Source organism: Olea europaea, chromosome 4 (genome assembly GCF_002742605.1).
Source record: "Olea europaea var. sylvestris chromosome 4, O_europaea_v1, whole genome shotgun sequence".
NCBI classification, from domain to species: Eukaryota; Viridiplantae; Streptophyta; class Magnoliopsida; order Lamiales; family Oleaceae; genus Olea; species Olea europaea.
The window spans coordinates 19,190,344-19,205,391 of NC_036240.1; the positions used below are offsets into that span (position 1 = coordinate 19,190,344).

At 35.3% G+C, this 15,048-nt stretch overlaps 1 protein-coding gene and 1 pseudogene across 3 annotated transcripts; one reads left to right on the forward strand and one right to left on the reverse strand.

Annotated features, from left to right (window-relative positions):
- The first annotated feature begins 220 nt into the window (after window positions 1–220).
- LOC111393919 (PX domain-containing protein EREL1-like) lies at window positions 221–8,022 on the forward strand. Of its 3 annotated transcripts, XM_023019694.1 has the most exons (10): window positions 225–527; window positions 1,362–1,472; window positions 3,033–3,131; window positions 3,297–3,383; window positions 3,787–3,895; window positions 4,027–4,832; window positions 5,464–5,628; window positions 5,735–5,977; window positions 6,391–6,609; window positions 7,565–8,022. In XM_023019694.1, the coding sequence occupies exons 1-10, from the start codon at window positions 447–449 to the stop codon at window positions 7,811–7,813; spliced, it is 2,169 nt and encodes a 722-aa protein (XP_022875462.1). In that variant the 5' UTR covers window positions 225–446; the 3' UTR covers window positions 7,814–8,022. The 3 variants fall into 3 exon arrangements, with proteins under 3 accessions (XP_022875465.1, XP_022875462.1, XP_022875464.1); XM_023019696.1 differs by lacking the exon at window positions 3,297–3,383; XM_023019697.1 differs by lacking the exons at window positions 6,391–6,609; window positions 7,565–8,022 and having other exon boundaries at window positions 221–527; window positions 5,735–5,983.
- A 443-nt stretch (window positions 8,023–8,465) lies between these two features.
- Window positions 8,466–13,690, reverse strand: LOC111393920 (annotated as a pseudogene).
- Between the last annotated feature and the right edge of the window lie 1,358 nt (window positions 13,691–15,048).

The window sequence follows — 15,048 nt, forward strand, 5'->3', positions numbered from 1 at the left end:
CGGGGGGGGGGGGGGGTTGTATCGTGTGTGTAATTTATACTTTCATTATTTATGTGATTAATAATTTCACTTATACTTCTAAAATTATATGCAAATGATTCAAAGAATTAAAAAAATGATTTCCGAAAATTCTTATGACCGATTATTGTCCGGACTTCGCACCCCTTTGGAAAAGAAATCGCTATTTATTTCGCACGCTTTAAGAATTCTGAGAGGAATGGGATGATCTCAACTATAGTTAAGTAAAGACAGATATCACCGACTCAGGTGTCCCTTTATAATCACGCGCCACCACCACCGCCACCGCCTCTCCCTCTCTAAAATCGTACTTTATTGTACAGATTTCTGCGTATGTATGTGTTGTATAAATTTATATATAGATAACAGAAGTAAACGAAAAAAGTGATCGTTTTTGAATAAAGTATAGAGCATCGAGGGGTGGGGAGATGAGTGCTCCGAAGCACAGGCACGACGGGACTTCGCCTTTGCCTTTGGGTATGGATTGGAGCCCTCCCCCTCGTAACTGGGTACGTGTTTTGACTAATTCTTTTCTTGATTGGTAATTTTCCATGAATTTCTGATGAATTTGGGTATTATTTGATTGCCGATCGATCTATCTGGATTTATCTGGGCATCCAATAAATTTGGATTTCTTATTTTGATTTTTTTGTTGCTCGACTTTGTGATATGTTTAACATACGTGTATTTCAGTTCGAAGAATGTGGATCGATAATATTATATTATGTGATCAGCTCTTTAATCTTCAAAGTTTGCTTGACGATCGTAAACTCTCGATTTTCACGCCACTTATTGACAATGGAAAATGATTTTTGGTCTACAATAGCAATTATGAATTGCAACTTCAGATGAAGTATTTGGTACGATCCTTTTTCAAGTACAGCGGAAAGCTCAAATTGAAAATTTTGCAGTCCTCAGTTCTGTGATAGTTTAATCTGATTTGTGGTTTGTGATAATTGAGTTAACTATTCAACTTGGAAATTTTGAATTTGACTGCAAATTGGATCAAGAAATTCTGATTGAGAACTTGAGCTCAGCTTCTTAAGAGAAAGGGTCCTGACTACAAGTAAAGGCCAAAACATTGGGGCTGCTATTATGTTATTACTTCAAATTCAAGCGATTTTTCTTAGTTTTATTCGAAACTTTTTATGCATTATCTTTATTAAATCTGTAGTTGCTTAATCACTAAATGAAATTTTGATAAATATTCTTCTAAGTTAAAAATTAGATTGCTCTATTTCGATGATTGACTCATTTTTATTGCTGGGATTCTCCTACGTTTTACCAAACGACACCCCTATCAAGATTATGATTTGTATTGACATCGTACAAATGCTTCACAGGTGGGGAGCAAAACTATTTGGCCTCATGATCCTCGCACAGGTTGGAGTTACTGTGTTACAATACCATCCTGGGTTGTCCTTGCGAAATCGAGAGATTCGGACCCTATAGTGGTAATTTAAATGTTCATTTCATGCAAATGTCTATGAATGTTAATCAACATGCTTCACTACCTAAATCTTATTTTTATTACACACGAATTAATTTGTGAAGTTAAAGATGAATTGTGCTTGGGGATTTCATTTTATTACTGATCAATCAGCTCTTCAGTGTTTTCTGTGCAAATGGAGAACATATGAAAGATAACATAGACGAAGTTCCCTTTATCCTGTGTAGTTCAATCTGGCATCATCTTCTCTTGTTATTGTATGATTGTAATAGTAGTCTTGTGATAACCTTCTTAGCTGCCAGCAACTGAGTGCAAACTAATGAAGAAAAATTGAATATCACACCGACGAATGTTTAATATTAAAGCATGGGGAGTACGTGTGAGCTTGATCTTATTGAATGTATTTTCTTATACTATGATAGGTTATGTTAGCTACTTGGCATAGTATATCACTGTAGGTATTATGGCCCTTATTACTATGGAACCAAGATAGAAATGAATCCATTGCTGTAGAATGAGCATTCTTCAGTGCTTCATTATTTCTGCATTTCTGGATGTTGTTGTGGAATGCTTTTGTGGAACTATATTTCATCATATTGTCTACGTGCTCTTATCACCAAGTATGGAACCCTTTATGTAAATGATTCTGGTCTCTAGAGAATGGGAGCTTTTCCTCAAGTGTTTATGCCTGATACTTAGTTGGAGCTGTGGAAGTTTTGATCTTAAGTTGCACTTCTTTTCTCTATGATTTCTATGTTGATTCATATTTATTTCTAATTTGGCAAAGTAAAATGCAGAGTTTAATCAATTGTCATGAATCACTAAGAAGAACTATTTATTTAGATTCTATTTACATACCTTACTAGTTTAAAGTGATATAATCTAGTGGTTGTTGCACCCATTGCAGCATGTGAACAGTACTTAGGAGCTGGAGATAATATTTTCACTTCTTGGTTAAATAATCTGTTTCTGTAGTCTATCACTGTGTTCTGTTTCCCTTATTCTATTCTTCTGTGCTACGTCAGGACTGCTAAATAGCTGCACACTTAAGTGAAAAGAGTAATTGAAGGATTACTTGCTGAATTTAAAAGGGGCTTCCACTTTGTTGTTAGTTTCTCGGCTTTATTTGTTAATCAAGTTCTTTTGATTCTCTTGGAATGGAAAAATGATCTTTTGGAAAGAGTTCTATACTGTTCAGTGCTAAACTCTGGTTTGGATTTCCATTTGCCTTGAGGGTTGGAGCTGAATTAGGAATCTAATATTGGATTAAATCTGGTTACTTATGAGCACAATGATTTCCTGAGAACGTCCATTTCAGTAGTAATTTAAGTTCTAAAGACTTTGTGAGTTGATGCTTTCTATCATCTCTTTTACGTGAGAGGGTGAAAATTGTTTCATCTATTCCTTCTATTGTTATTGACTATAAAATGAGCGTCCCTGGCCCTATCCTTGAAGAGGATCTGTTTCTCTTCTTTAAATTATCAATAAATCTTACTTTTATCTTCTTGTAATTTTACTTTACTTTATGAAGTAGTTTCCACCATCTAACATTTGTTAGTCGCAGTTTTACAGGGTAATGGTCGGCATACAATCACCAGCAGGGATTACAACCACAAGAACCGTATTAAGAAGATTTAATGATTTCTTGAAGCTGCATGCTGCAGTGAGTATCCCAATCTTTTTCATTTACTATGTTTATAGATTATGGGGGGAACACGCAAAATGATATACATGTTAGAAATTGACTATGCGTGTATGTTTATTGTCTTATGGAAGTTCCCAAAAAAAATTGATGACGTGTCATATCATTATGCACTTTCTCTTACAGCTTAAAAGAGCATTTCCACGTATGAACCTTCCGCCAGCCCCCCCAAAGGGATTCTTGCGAATGAAAACTAGAGCAATGTTGGAAGAGGTAACAAGATTATTTGACATTACGTGTTTGATATATCATAGATTGAAGACCTTATAATTTGCTTCTGTTGTAATGTCTTTTAGAAATTTTATTTTTATTATTATTTTTTTTTTTTTAAATATGGATAAGGAGAGCTCCACATCTAACGCTTCTCTAGTTATACAAGATCTCATTCTCAGCTTGATTATGGCCATTGACAGTTATGTTGATGTGCAATCTGATACCTTCAGACTATTGACTTATTGTAACTTATAGGAACTGCAATTCATCTTGTTTTGTTTGTTTTATCTATTAGAGAATTTTGCAATTCTTCTGATACATAGAGATTTTATACCCGGCAGCCATATTTATGCTTCTCAGATTTTTGTTGACGAGGTTATCCAAACGCTTACTTCTGTTGCAGAGACGGAATTCTCTGGAGGAATGGATGGCAAGGTTGCTATCGGACATTGAGTTATCAAGAAGTACTGCAGTCGCGTCCTTCCTTGAACTGGAAGCTGCTGCTAGATCATGTATGTGTGTTGGCATTGCACACGTTTTGCTTTAAAAATCATTCTACACAATATTATTGGTCATCTGAATTCAGCAAACACATTGATCTTGAGTTTTTATATAAATTCTCCTTGTTACGATTCTTTTTCAGCATTCCAAGAAGATGGCCAGAATAGTCCAGATTCAAATATTACAGTGACTACAGCAGTCCAGCCTCTTCAGTTTCATCCAAATTCGAGCTTGTCTGTGGGAGCTGGTAGTTCAGCATTGACATCAGATTATGGTAGTGATACTGCTTACGAGACATCTGAGATTGGAACACCAAGCCATGGAAGGGATAACTCTGAAGTTGGGACAGAGGATCTATCACTGGATGACGACTTAACAAGTCCTATGGATAAGTTTGTTAAGTATGGCATGTCAAATATCGATGAGGGTTTGTCTATGGGACAGGCTATTTTAGAGCAACTTGAAAAATTTCCAAAGCATAAACTGTATGCCAAAGAGATTCATAGTAATGTGGAGAACAATAATAGCATTGGTGGTCCTTCTAGAATCTTACTTCAAACTGGGGATATGTCGGGACTTCTTTCAGAACAAGAGCATGGTGCAGTTGGTCTTCATAATCGAAAGGTCTCAAGTGAGAGTATTGGAAGTGACAGGAGTTCTCAAAGGGGCAGCACATTGTCAAATTCAGCAATTTCTATTTCAAATGGTTATGCGCCTGTTGACATTTACACAGGGGCTGAGGCCTCGAGAAACATTGGAACTCTTGGAAACACAGATTTTCAGCTTCCAGATGATGTACAACTGGTTCTTCCAATGGATCAGCGCCAGAAGATGAACAGGGTTGTTATGTTAATGCAACGGAGGCTGGTCGCTGCCAAAACTGACATGGAGGATCTCATATCCCGGTTAAATCAAGAAATTGCTGTGAAAGACTATCTTGCAACAAAGGTAGTGGAACATTATAGCTATTATCTTGCTGCTATTTCATTTCATTGTTATTTCAAATTCATGCTTGGGACTATTGTTGAGAATTGATATATTTTGTGGAATGTATAAAAATTAAAGTGAAGCAAAGCAAATCATGTAAAAGATTTTATCTTTACCAATAAAGGAATGTAAAGAAATGGTCCAAAGAAAAGATGAGATAACTTTTAGTACAGAATGTAATTATAGGAAACACAAATTGAAATTGCAGTTCAGAAAATGCTGGATGTAAGGTATGGGGCCGAGAAAGTATAGGAAAAACAAATTGAAATTGCAGTTCTGGAAAATGCTAGATGTAAGGTATGAGACTGAAAAATGTAATGGTGCCACCTGTTCCTTTGGTTGACAAAGTAAATGCAAACAAGTCACTTCCTCCCAGGATGATGACCAACATGGGGGGAAGAGAGCGGGACTTAGAGATTAGTTGGCTATATGCAAGTATAGTGAATATTTAGTCTCGAGCTCAAACATTTAGTTGCTGAGCACATAAATTGGGAAATACAGCACCGAACTTTTTTCTGCCAAATACTTGTATAATTCCACATAAACTTATGGTTGCAGCTAAATATAAAGCTGGCTTTGTAACTCTCTCCAGGTGAAGGATTTGGAAGGGGACCTTGAAACTACTAAACGAAATAGTAAAGATAATCTTGAACAAGCTATCTTGATTGAAAGGGAAAGAGTCACCCAAATGCAATGGGACATGGAAGAACTTAGGCGGAGATCAATGGAAATGGAGTTGAAGTTGAACTCTCAACAGGTTATCTATATGTGCTTTTTTCCAGACACTATCTAATACACATCTTATATCATTATAGTATTATTTCAGTCTGAATGATTTCAGATCAATATGGAACTCTTTCCAGGGCCAAAAACTAGATACGATATCTACTAAAGCATCTGTCAGTCCAGAGAAAGATGCATTGCAGCAGGACCTGGATTCCACAAAACAACAGCTTGAAGAATTGTTGAAGAAACATCAAGAACTTGAAGTGAAGTCAAAAGCTGATATTAAAGTTCTTGTAAAAGAAGTTAAATCTCTAAGAAATTCTCAAGTAGAATTGAAGCAGCAACTTAGTCAATCGCTTAATGAAAAATCTGAGGCTGAGGTATAATTTAGCTGCTTTATTTTAAAGCGTGGAATTTTTCTTCTTGTCTAGAATTCTGCAGAGTTCTCAATCTTATAACTTGCTGAAGTTGCAATATTTGTTCTGCTTCTAAGCTTCTTAATTCACCTTTTTTTTTATCTTTCATTTATGGTCTTCTTGAAGCATCCACAATAAATCATGAGTTAATTTCAGTTGTGCCTACAATGTGAAAACTCTTTTGAGGGGAAAAGATAAAACTGACGAGAAAATCAAAGACTCCTTATTCATTGTATTAATTTTATTGAGTCACTGTATATCCACAGGTGGAGATGTGACCCTTTTTCAGTTTTATTGGATGGATCATAGAAACATATGCATTAGTGTAATGTCACTCGAGAAACTAATCTTGTATTTTTAACCTTGTGTAAGTTCAGGAACTCCTTCAAAAAGAGATTGAGAGAACTGAGCAAGCAAGAACCTCTTGGAGGAAGCTGCTACACAAGTGCAAGATTCTTCACAATCAGCTGCAGGAATGCCAGGATGACGTAATACATAAAACAGGAGATAATTTAGTGGTGGATATTCCATCGGATTCGAACGCTTTAGACCCTGTAGCCACATCTGACAATCATATTGGCCTTCTAATCGAAGAGGTACTCCTGGAGTCTTGCACTGTTAATTCTTGTATTGCTGATGTTAGTGGTATTGCACAATCTCACTCTTTCACCCTAAAAGACCATTTAGATTAAAATGCCTCATATTTTCTCTGTGTCGTTGGAAAAAAAAAATTATTTAATATATTTAGTTAAGAGAATGGGAGTTATGGATCTTGACATTTTGACTCTGGTGCATTTGGCGTAGAAGAAATGTTAAAACTTCTGAAGGGAAGGGCGGCAAAACTGTTAAACTGAAAGCAGAAATGCAAAATAAAATCTCCTGATAACTATTCTGGTTTTTCACTAGTTGGTACAATTAACATTGTGTGTAGATTGTGTATAGTTCTCCCAGATTTAGATTGGTTGCTCCTGTGTCCCTCTATTGTGGATCTAGGGATGGCAATTTGAACCACCAAACACTTGACAAGGCAGTGGGTCGGGGATGGGGACCCCAATTTTTAGTGTAAAAAAAATAAAAAATCAAATTTTGTTTAAATTCACTCTAGTTCAGCATTTTAATTCTCAAATCCAAAAGCATATTAGCCCAACTCCCAAAATAGCCGAGAATACAAAGTAAAAAATATAAATAAATAAATAAATAAAATAAAATAAAATAAAAAATATATATATATCTTTGCCATCCCTATGTGGATCGTTATCATCCCTCTTGCTCGTGAATGAGTTGAATACCCCTCTGGGTTAAATTCTTTACCGTTAAAAGGTGATGGATTTAGTATTCTGTTTTGGCGATAATAGTCACATGTTTATTTGATATGGTAGGGAAGTATAATTTTGTGCTGTATGCTGCATGAGATTCTTCAATTGATCATCTCAGTTTTTTAATCCTCTAAAATAAAAGGTTTTTGTTGTTGCCCTTTTTTTTTTTTGGTGTGTGTGGTGGGGATATGTCTCTCCAGCACTAGTTGCTTACATTGCTTTGTAAATTCTTTAGGCGCAGCATTTAGCTGAGAATGCAGATTACTCATCTTCAACTTTTAATGGAGATGATAATCTGGATGATAACACGAGCTCAGTGGATGAGGAGCTGAGGAGGATGCTGATGACCTTCTTAATCGATAATGGTGTATTGAGAAAACAGGTGAATTCCACTATTTATGCTCTTCAATTGAAAAAATCGCTTGAGAAAGGTGATTGCGAACCCCCTTCAGATGTAAATGTACAAAATGAGGTTTCACAATGATAATATTGTATTGAATTTTGTAAATCTACCAGGTCTATAGTTACTGTTCCCCTTAATCACCATAAATGGATTTGAAGAATGAATCTTTGTTGTAGAGAGTTGTAATCTGGTGTGACATTTTTCCCTGTTACTTCACAGTCCAATGCATACAATTCTAACTGTTTTTCTCTTTTATGTTATGTACAAGTGAAGCAACCCCGATTACTCAATGATTTTTTCTTCTTTGATTGAAACCTGTGTGTTGTATGTGCTACCTGTCTTGCATAGATATAAGAATAATGCTATTTGTACTTTTCTCATGTCACAGAAGATATATTTGTTAGTTTTGACTTAATCTTGATTTTCAAAGCAAGAAGCACAAACCCAGTCGTGTAAATTGACACAATTTGTTTTTGTTGACTTGAGATTCTAGACCACGTTCGTTTAGAAAAATAAATTTCAAAATTCTTTTGAGCACGAAGCTGTTTGTAAAGGAAAATGCTTCCTTTCAAATGCTATTTTCTTCAATCAAACAACTTTACTAAACAGAATTCAGTTACCTCCCAACTTAAATGATAAAAGTTAAGATGGCCGTTGTCAAAAATGTTTGCTAACATTGTTATTATTTGCTTTCAGTAATGAATAAGACATGTTATCAAAAGACGATTCTCGGTAGAATAAGGCAAACAGGTACATAGCACGGTTTAAAAATTTTCCCTACATTTCTGGATACAGAAAAATCGTAGTGTTATAAAGCTACAGAATAGTTGGGTTTGCGGACGCATACGACTAATAATGTGACCTAAAGATTCAAGAAAATAAAACCCAACAGACAACAAACTGCAGGAAATTGAAGATACGGATGAATTACACAGCAGATTCATTATATAAAGAACCATCTATTACAATAACGTGTTCCCAATACCCTGAATTCAGCACCAGAAGAGTTACCCCAGAGTAGAGTGCAGCTTTCCCAAATTGAGAAAAGTTTCTTGATGATCTTTAGCATGACTAACAGGAAGTTTACAAGCATCACACAACTGGAGTTACCTGTCGGTAGACACCTTATCCGAAAATATTTCCCACTTTTGGAGGACGCCACGCAGTGTTGCCAGCACTCGAGCCATCTGCATTTTGACCATTTTGGATGCCATGATTCAGTCCCTTTTTATTCTTTGATCTCCCAATTTTCCTCCCAACGAAAAGGCCAAACTTCATAGATGTAAATAGACCCAATGCGATCAATAGTGGCCTGACGGCCCAATGAAAATCTTCGAGATTTTGATATTTCTTCACCAGTGCGGTGCAAGTGTCAAATGATACTAGTTCCACTTCGGCTGGATCAGCCAAGAAGCTGCGGTTTTCATCGCCAAATATTAGTCTGCCTGGGAACTTGACGATGAGGCAGCCATTTGGCAGCACCTGACAAATTCTTCCAGTTGCCCACTCACCATTTCTTTTTCGAGGCCATTCAAATCGGGGGCTAAAAATGTTTGATTTCAGCCTTATGAACTGCCCTACACAGTAAGGTTTTGCCAGTAGCGGCCCTTCCAAAGAGTCTCCAGTCCTATAAATGCAACAGCCACACTTCCATCACGGGTAATGGAATGAAGGACGCCCACAGGTGAATGCTTTCTGTCTTCTTTCTTCAGACGAACCCAATCTCCTGCAGCCAATCCAAATGTGACACGCTCTAATGTAGAAACATGAACTCTTATCGGGTCGTGGATTCCATGTATCCTCACTAACACAAATCCATCCTGATCAGTGTCACGTTCCAGACCAACTACAGTCCCCTCTGGGACATCCATGTTTTCTGGGTTGCAACAATCCAGTGACTTCCTAGATCGTACCATGTCGCCTACTTGGAGATGGTCCTTCGCAAGGAACCACTCCGTATAACCACTGCCACCTGGTTTCTCCCTAATCATTCTGCTTCCAAGACCCATCCAGCCTCCATCCTGGTAAAGTGCATTTTGTGAGCTGCGAACATAGTAAAAGTAAAAGTCAGCTAAAAATAAAGACATTGCCTCTTGAAGCCTGAATACCCTTCCAAAAGAATGCTAATCCTCTCCAGTATCAGGAACCTAATACAGAAGCAGAACAAATGTGCTCCTGAATAAGAAATTGCAATCTTATGCCTTGTGGTTAATTGATTATACGCATCATTTCTAAATAATTTCCAGCGAAATCTTTAATTTGGATAAATGAACAAATTCAGAGTATATCATCATTTCCATTATTGTATACATGCTTCATTCAATAAAACATTGTCTCATATTTATTTGGAGAGAATCAAGATAATCCGAGACACCGCAAGGTAGGTGCAAAAACCTTGTCGTTTGAACCCACGAGGCAGATGCAGCACATTGTTCAAGGGAAATGCCACTAGTATTTGCTCACGAAATCAAAAGATCCTAGTTGAGAACCACCTTTAGTATGTACTATGCATGCTTTAAAAAGTTTTTCCAAAATGTTCCCACGTGGCATTGAGTGCAAGTGCTTTAGATCACCCTCTTCACAACCTCAGTAAAAACATTTTTGTCAATGCTTTAGATTACCCTCTTCGCAACCTCAGTAAAAACATTTTTGTCAATAAAGAAATAATATATAAAACCAATACCTCTTAAATGCATGAAATATGTCAGCCATTAGAGGGCGACTCCTGAAGTCATACTCAAAACAACCAATAATGACATTTTCAACGGCTGGAGGGAGGCCGCTAGGAATATGTGGCTTTTCTTGTTTCTTTACAACCAAATTATGCATTTCATTAACTGATTTACCACTCCAAGGAAGAATGCCAGTCAACATCTCCACAATGCTGCAACCAAATCCCCATGAATCTGTCTCGAACGATATTGGACCTCTTATTTCTGGTTCCCATTGTTCAGGACCCATGTAGTTGGGAGTACCAAGTCTTCGAGTCATCTCTGTATTCGTTAATGAAACCCCAAGAAGCACATAAGGAATTCCGATGTCCCCAAGAATGGCCCTGTCATTCTCATTCAAAAGGAAGTTAAAAGGTTTAAGGTTGAGAATAAGGATGTCTTTTGCATGAAGGTCCATTATTCCTTGAGCCAGATCTGCACCATACCTGTAGACAACCATAGCTAAAAAACATGAAGATTGTGTGATTCTAATGCAATAAATTTTTTTGTACTAGAATAAAGTCCAAGAATATGAGATGAGCGAAAATCACCTCAAAACATCAGTCAGTGGCAATTTGCCCCCTTTGTATCGAGCCATTTTGTCACCAACCGAGCCCTCGTAAAATTTCATAACAATGCAAATCTAGAAGGAAACAAACATAGAGCGGTTATTGCATTTTTTTCCCTTACTAGAGACAAATGGAAACCTAGTAAATTTTTGAAAAATTAAAAACTAGACTTTGAACAGAGAACTCACTCTCTTACTAATAATAGAAAGTCCATGCAGCCAGCAAATGTTTTCTAACCCTCGACACCTGGAAAGCAGATTATCCAACTTACTCAAGACATCTCTAATGTTATCTTCCTTCACCGGATGTAACATTTTAATGGCCACTTCATGATACTCATTGTCTTCAGTATTGCTATGATGAGTTGCCAGCCAAACATCGCCGAAAGGTCCTCTTCCAATTCTGTGCCTCAATTTAATTGTTGCTGGGTCGATCCATGGGTTAATCTGGCTAGATGATGCTATGATAGTACTACTGTCACCAGAATCACCTTCAACAAGCTCGAACTCAAATAATGATGTCGGTCGATTTGAAACAACTTGTCCAGCCATTTCTCCTAATGTTTCCAGAATGTAATCGTTTAAAAGCAAGTTGCTTGAAGAAATCACAAACCATAGAGTAAATCAAAATGAAATTCTGGAGAGCCACGTAGACAATAGCTGCAAATGAATTGACAATTGAATCTGATTTGACCATTATTTTCACATGGGATGGAACAAGTTTATCACTTGAACGCAATCAAATATTAGATGAAAAATATTTCCAAGCTAAATTGAAAATTGCATGAATTTGAAAATTATAGTACCATTAAAAAAACAACAGAAAAAATCACTAACAAAGAGCTGTATTCTAACCCAGCTTCCAATGGAGGTTATGGGGCATCCATCCCAAGATTGAACACACACTTCCCTCTAACAAGAGTAGTAATTTTTAACGTCTTTAGAGAAACATGATTACGCAACGCTAAAAAATTACAAAAATTCTAATAAAGCCCCGTCCCTTGCATCTCTGTTGACCTATGTTGCACCCTGGCTGCAAAAGGAGGATTTTCTACAACGTTAATTCAGTATGTAGTATCTTCCTCATGAAGCTTATATTTAGGGCAGGGCAAATCTCCCGAACCGAACCCGAACCGAATCGAACCAGACGGTTCTTGTCAATAAATACCCGTACGGGTATCTGAATTGAGAATCGACGGGTACGGTTCGATTCTCAGTTCTAGACCAAGAACCGAAGAACCGAATCTTTCTAATTTTTATTTTTTTTATATTGAGTAAATAAAATTATTTTAATTTTAATTTTTTCTAAACAAATTAACAAATTAACGATTTTTAAATCCAAATTTTTGACCCAATAATTTGTTTCATTTCTAATTTTTTAATTTTTGGCCCAATTACTCATTTTATTGTTTCATTTCTTAGCCAAGCAAGATTAAATCCACTAAATAACCCTAAACACCAACACTAAAGTGCATAACGTTGTCTCAACTCTCGTAGCCTCGTTAATATTCCAAAACCTATACAATCATCGGCCGACACTGTGACCTCCAATCAAAGTTGTGACCTTCGCCAACCGAAACTTTGATCGTAGCGATCATATGAACAAGGTAGTTTACTAGTGTCTGACATTCCAAAACCATTGAATGTATTATTAGTTGTATTTATATAATGTTGTTATAAATGTTAAAAAAATTAATTATAGTACAGAACCAAACGGAACCGAACTAAACCGAACGGTTCCATAATTATATTTGGACCCGACGGTTCAATTTACTAGATATCCGAAAAGTTCAGTTCGGTTCGACCAAACCGAACCGACCCGTGCCCACCCCTACTTATATTGATGAAAAGAGCAGACACTTCCAGCATACAAAGTAAGATATAGTAATAAATCATAATCATAACATAGAGCCATTTACAAAAATCCTCCGTAAAATGGATTTTCCTCTAGCCAAAGTTTCTATTGCATGCCTCAAGAAACATTTCTTCCTTTTTACTTTAGGAAACAATAAAATTTTCCCAATTTGCCCGTTACTCCATCAAATTCAAGCTTAAACAACTTTTGATTAAAAAAGAAAACATAAATGAGACTAATTTACAACTATATTACTAATAATCAGATAAACATAACGATAATAAGCAAATTTTCTCATTATGAAAAATTCAAAATTATGATTTCTTCAAATTCAGGCTAAGAAAATTTGAAAACCTAAGTCCCAGCTGAGTTTATTATTCTCTTCTTTTCAGAAAATTAAATTAATACATAAATAAACAAAGAACAAATAAAGAGACATAATTTTAATTTCAACATCCATCTTCTACCCTAACTCACTAAAAACGGCAAAATTAACATCACTAAAAGATTAAAAAAGAAACATCAAAAAGAAATCTAACATAGTAAACTATGTGCAAACTTAAAAAGTACCGTCAGCCTCGTGCTCACAGAGAGATTAATATCAAACTGAAAGATTGTTAACCAAAACAGTAAAACCCAGTAATTTCGACTAATTAAAAGATTTTGAGAGAGGTCATTTTAAGAAATTTGTGTGTGTGTGGGTGTTTGTGAGAGAGAGAGAGAGGGGTGAAGTGAGGAGTCATCTCAAATTCTGACGGTGCAGGCAGCAGTACCGGACGCATTCGTACGTTATGGTGTTACTGTTAAAGTTTGCGTTATTCAATTTTCCATTTTCCTATGTTATATGGCTTTATCGTTTTATTTACCATTTAAAGCATATTTAAGAAAATCTCTATTTTTTTAAAAAAGCATTGTACAAACTAAACTAATTTTTAGTTATAACTAATTTTTTGTTTAGTTATAACTAATTTTTTCACTTAACTTGAAATTGTACAAACTAAACAAGTTATTGACAAAAAATGATTTTTCAATAATATTAAATAAAATTTCTTAATTCTTGTGAAAAACAAAACAAACCTATATAAATAGGACTGAAAGAATATCATTTCGAGAGTATCTACAAATATAGAGTTAAAATTTTGAAATATTCCAACAACCACTTTATATTTAACATTTCATTTTGTTAATCCCAAAAGATATTTAGGGGGTGTTTGAGCCACATTATTTTGGTAATAATGCATTCTTGAATAGTGTATTGATAGAAAATGTGGTTAAAAAATAAGAAAAAGTTTTCGATTTGCGTGTAATATTATTTTATTGAAGAATGTGTGGTTGAAATGATGTCAAATCACTGTTTAAGAATACATTTTTTTGGAATAATGTGGCTCAAACAGGCTCTTAGTATTTTTCTCTATATTTTATTTTAACTGATTTTTCTCCAAATTAGATTATTACTTTTCCATATTCAAAATTAAAACACATTGAATGCATTTAATTCTAGAAAGTAAGTGGACAGTCAAATCAATTCTCTAAACTAAAATGTTAATTTAAAAAGCCTCTTAAAGTATAATTTTAAAGGTTGACTATTTAAAATAAAGAGTATCTCATGTTTAAAGAGCTTTCGAAAATGCTCTTATTATAGAGAGAAGTGAGTATTCAATGCATGATTGACATGATACTTTTTCAAATACGTAGTTTAGATTATGTATCAAGTTACTATTGATCAATACAGCTTTTAATGATATGTATAACACTGTCCTTGTCATAGAATTTAAAATTGCTAATGAGGATATTTTGGGCTAAATTAGAGTAAAATGGATATTGACTAAGGGGGGTGTCCTCAATTTAGAGTTTGATGGATTTTAAAACTCCATATAAATTGAGGTGTCCTCAATTTAGATTAAAATTTAATTCATTAAAATGTAGGTATCATCAATCTGAATTTTTAGAAATACTTATAAATTAAGGTATCCTCAATATAGAATTTAATAGGTACTTTAGAAATTTAGGTGTTGTCGATAACTAATTGATTTAAAAGGATTTCATTAATTAGGTAGATTTTGAAAGATTTCAAGCCATAAATATAAATATCAAAAATTTGTAACAATTTTATCTCAAACATAAAAATTTCACACTTTTCTCACATCTCTACAGATCTCTCTCCCCCTCCCCTCCCCCTCCC

What these genes read in the sequence shown, in the direction of transcription:
- LOC111393919 (XM_023019694.1), top strand. Translation starts at nt 447, where the DNA reads ATGAGTGCTCCGAAGCACAGGCACGACGGGACTTCGCCTTTGCCTTTG. An exon ending in TCTTGAAGCTGCATGCTGCA is followed by an intron (nt 3,132 to 3,296) that starts GTGAGTATCCCA and finishes TTTCTCTTACAG; the next exon opens with CTTAAAAGAGCATTTCCACG. An exon ending in TTGGCCTTCTAATCGAAGAG is followed by an intron (nt 6,610 to 7,564) that starts GTACTCCTGGAG and finishes TAAATTCTTTAG; the next exon opens with GCGCAGCATTTAGCTGAGAA.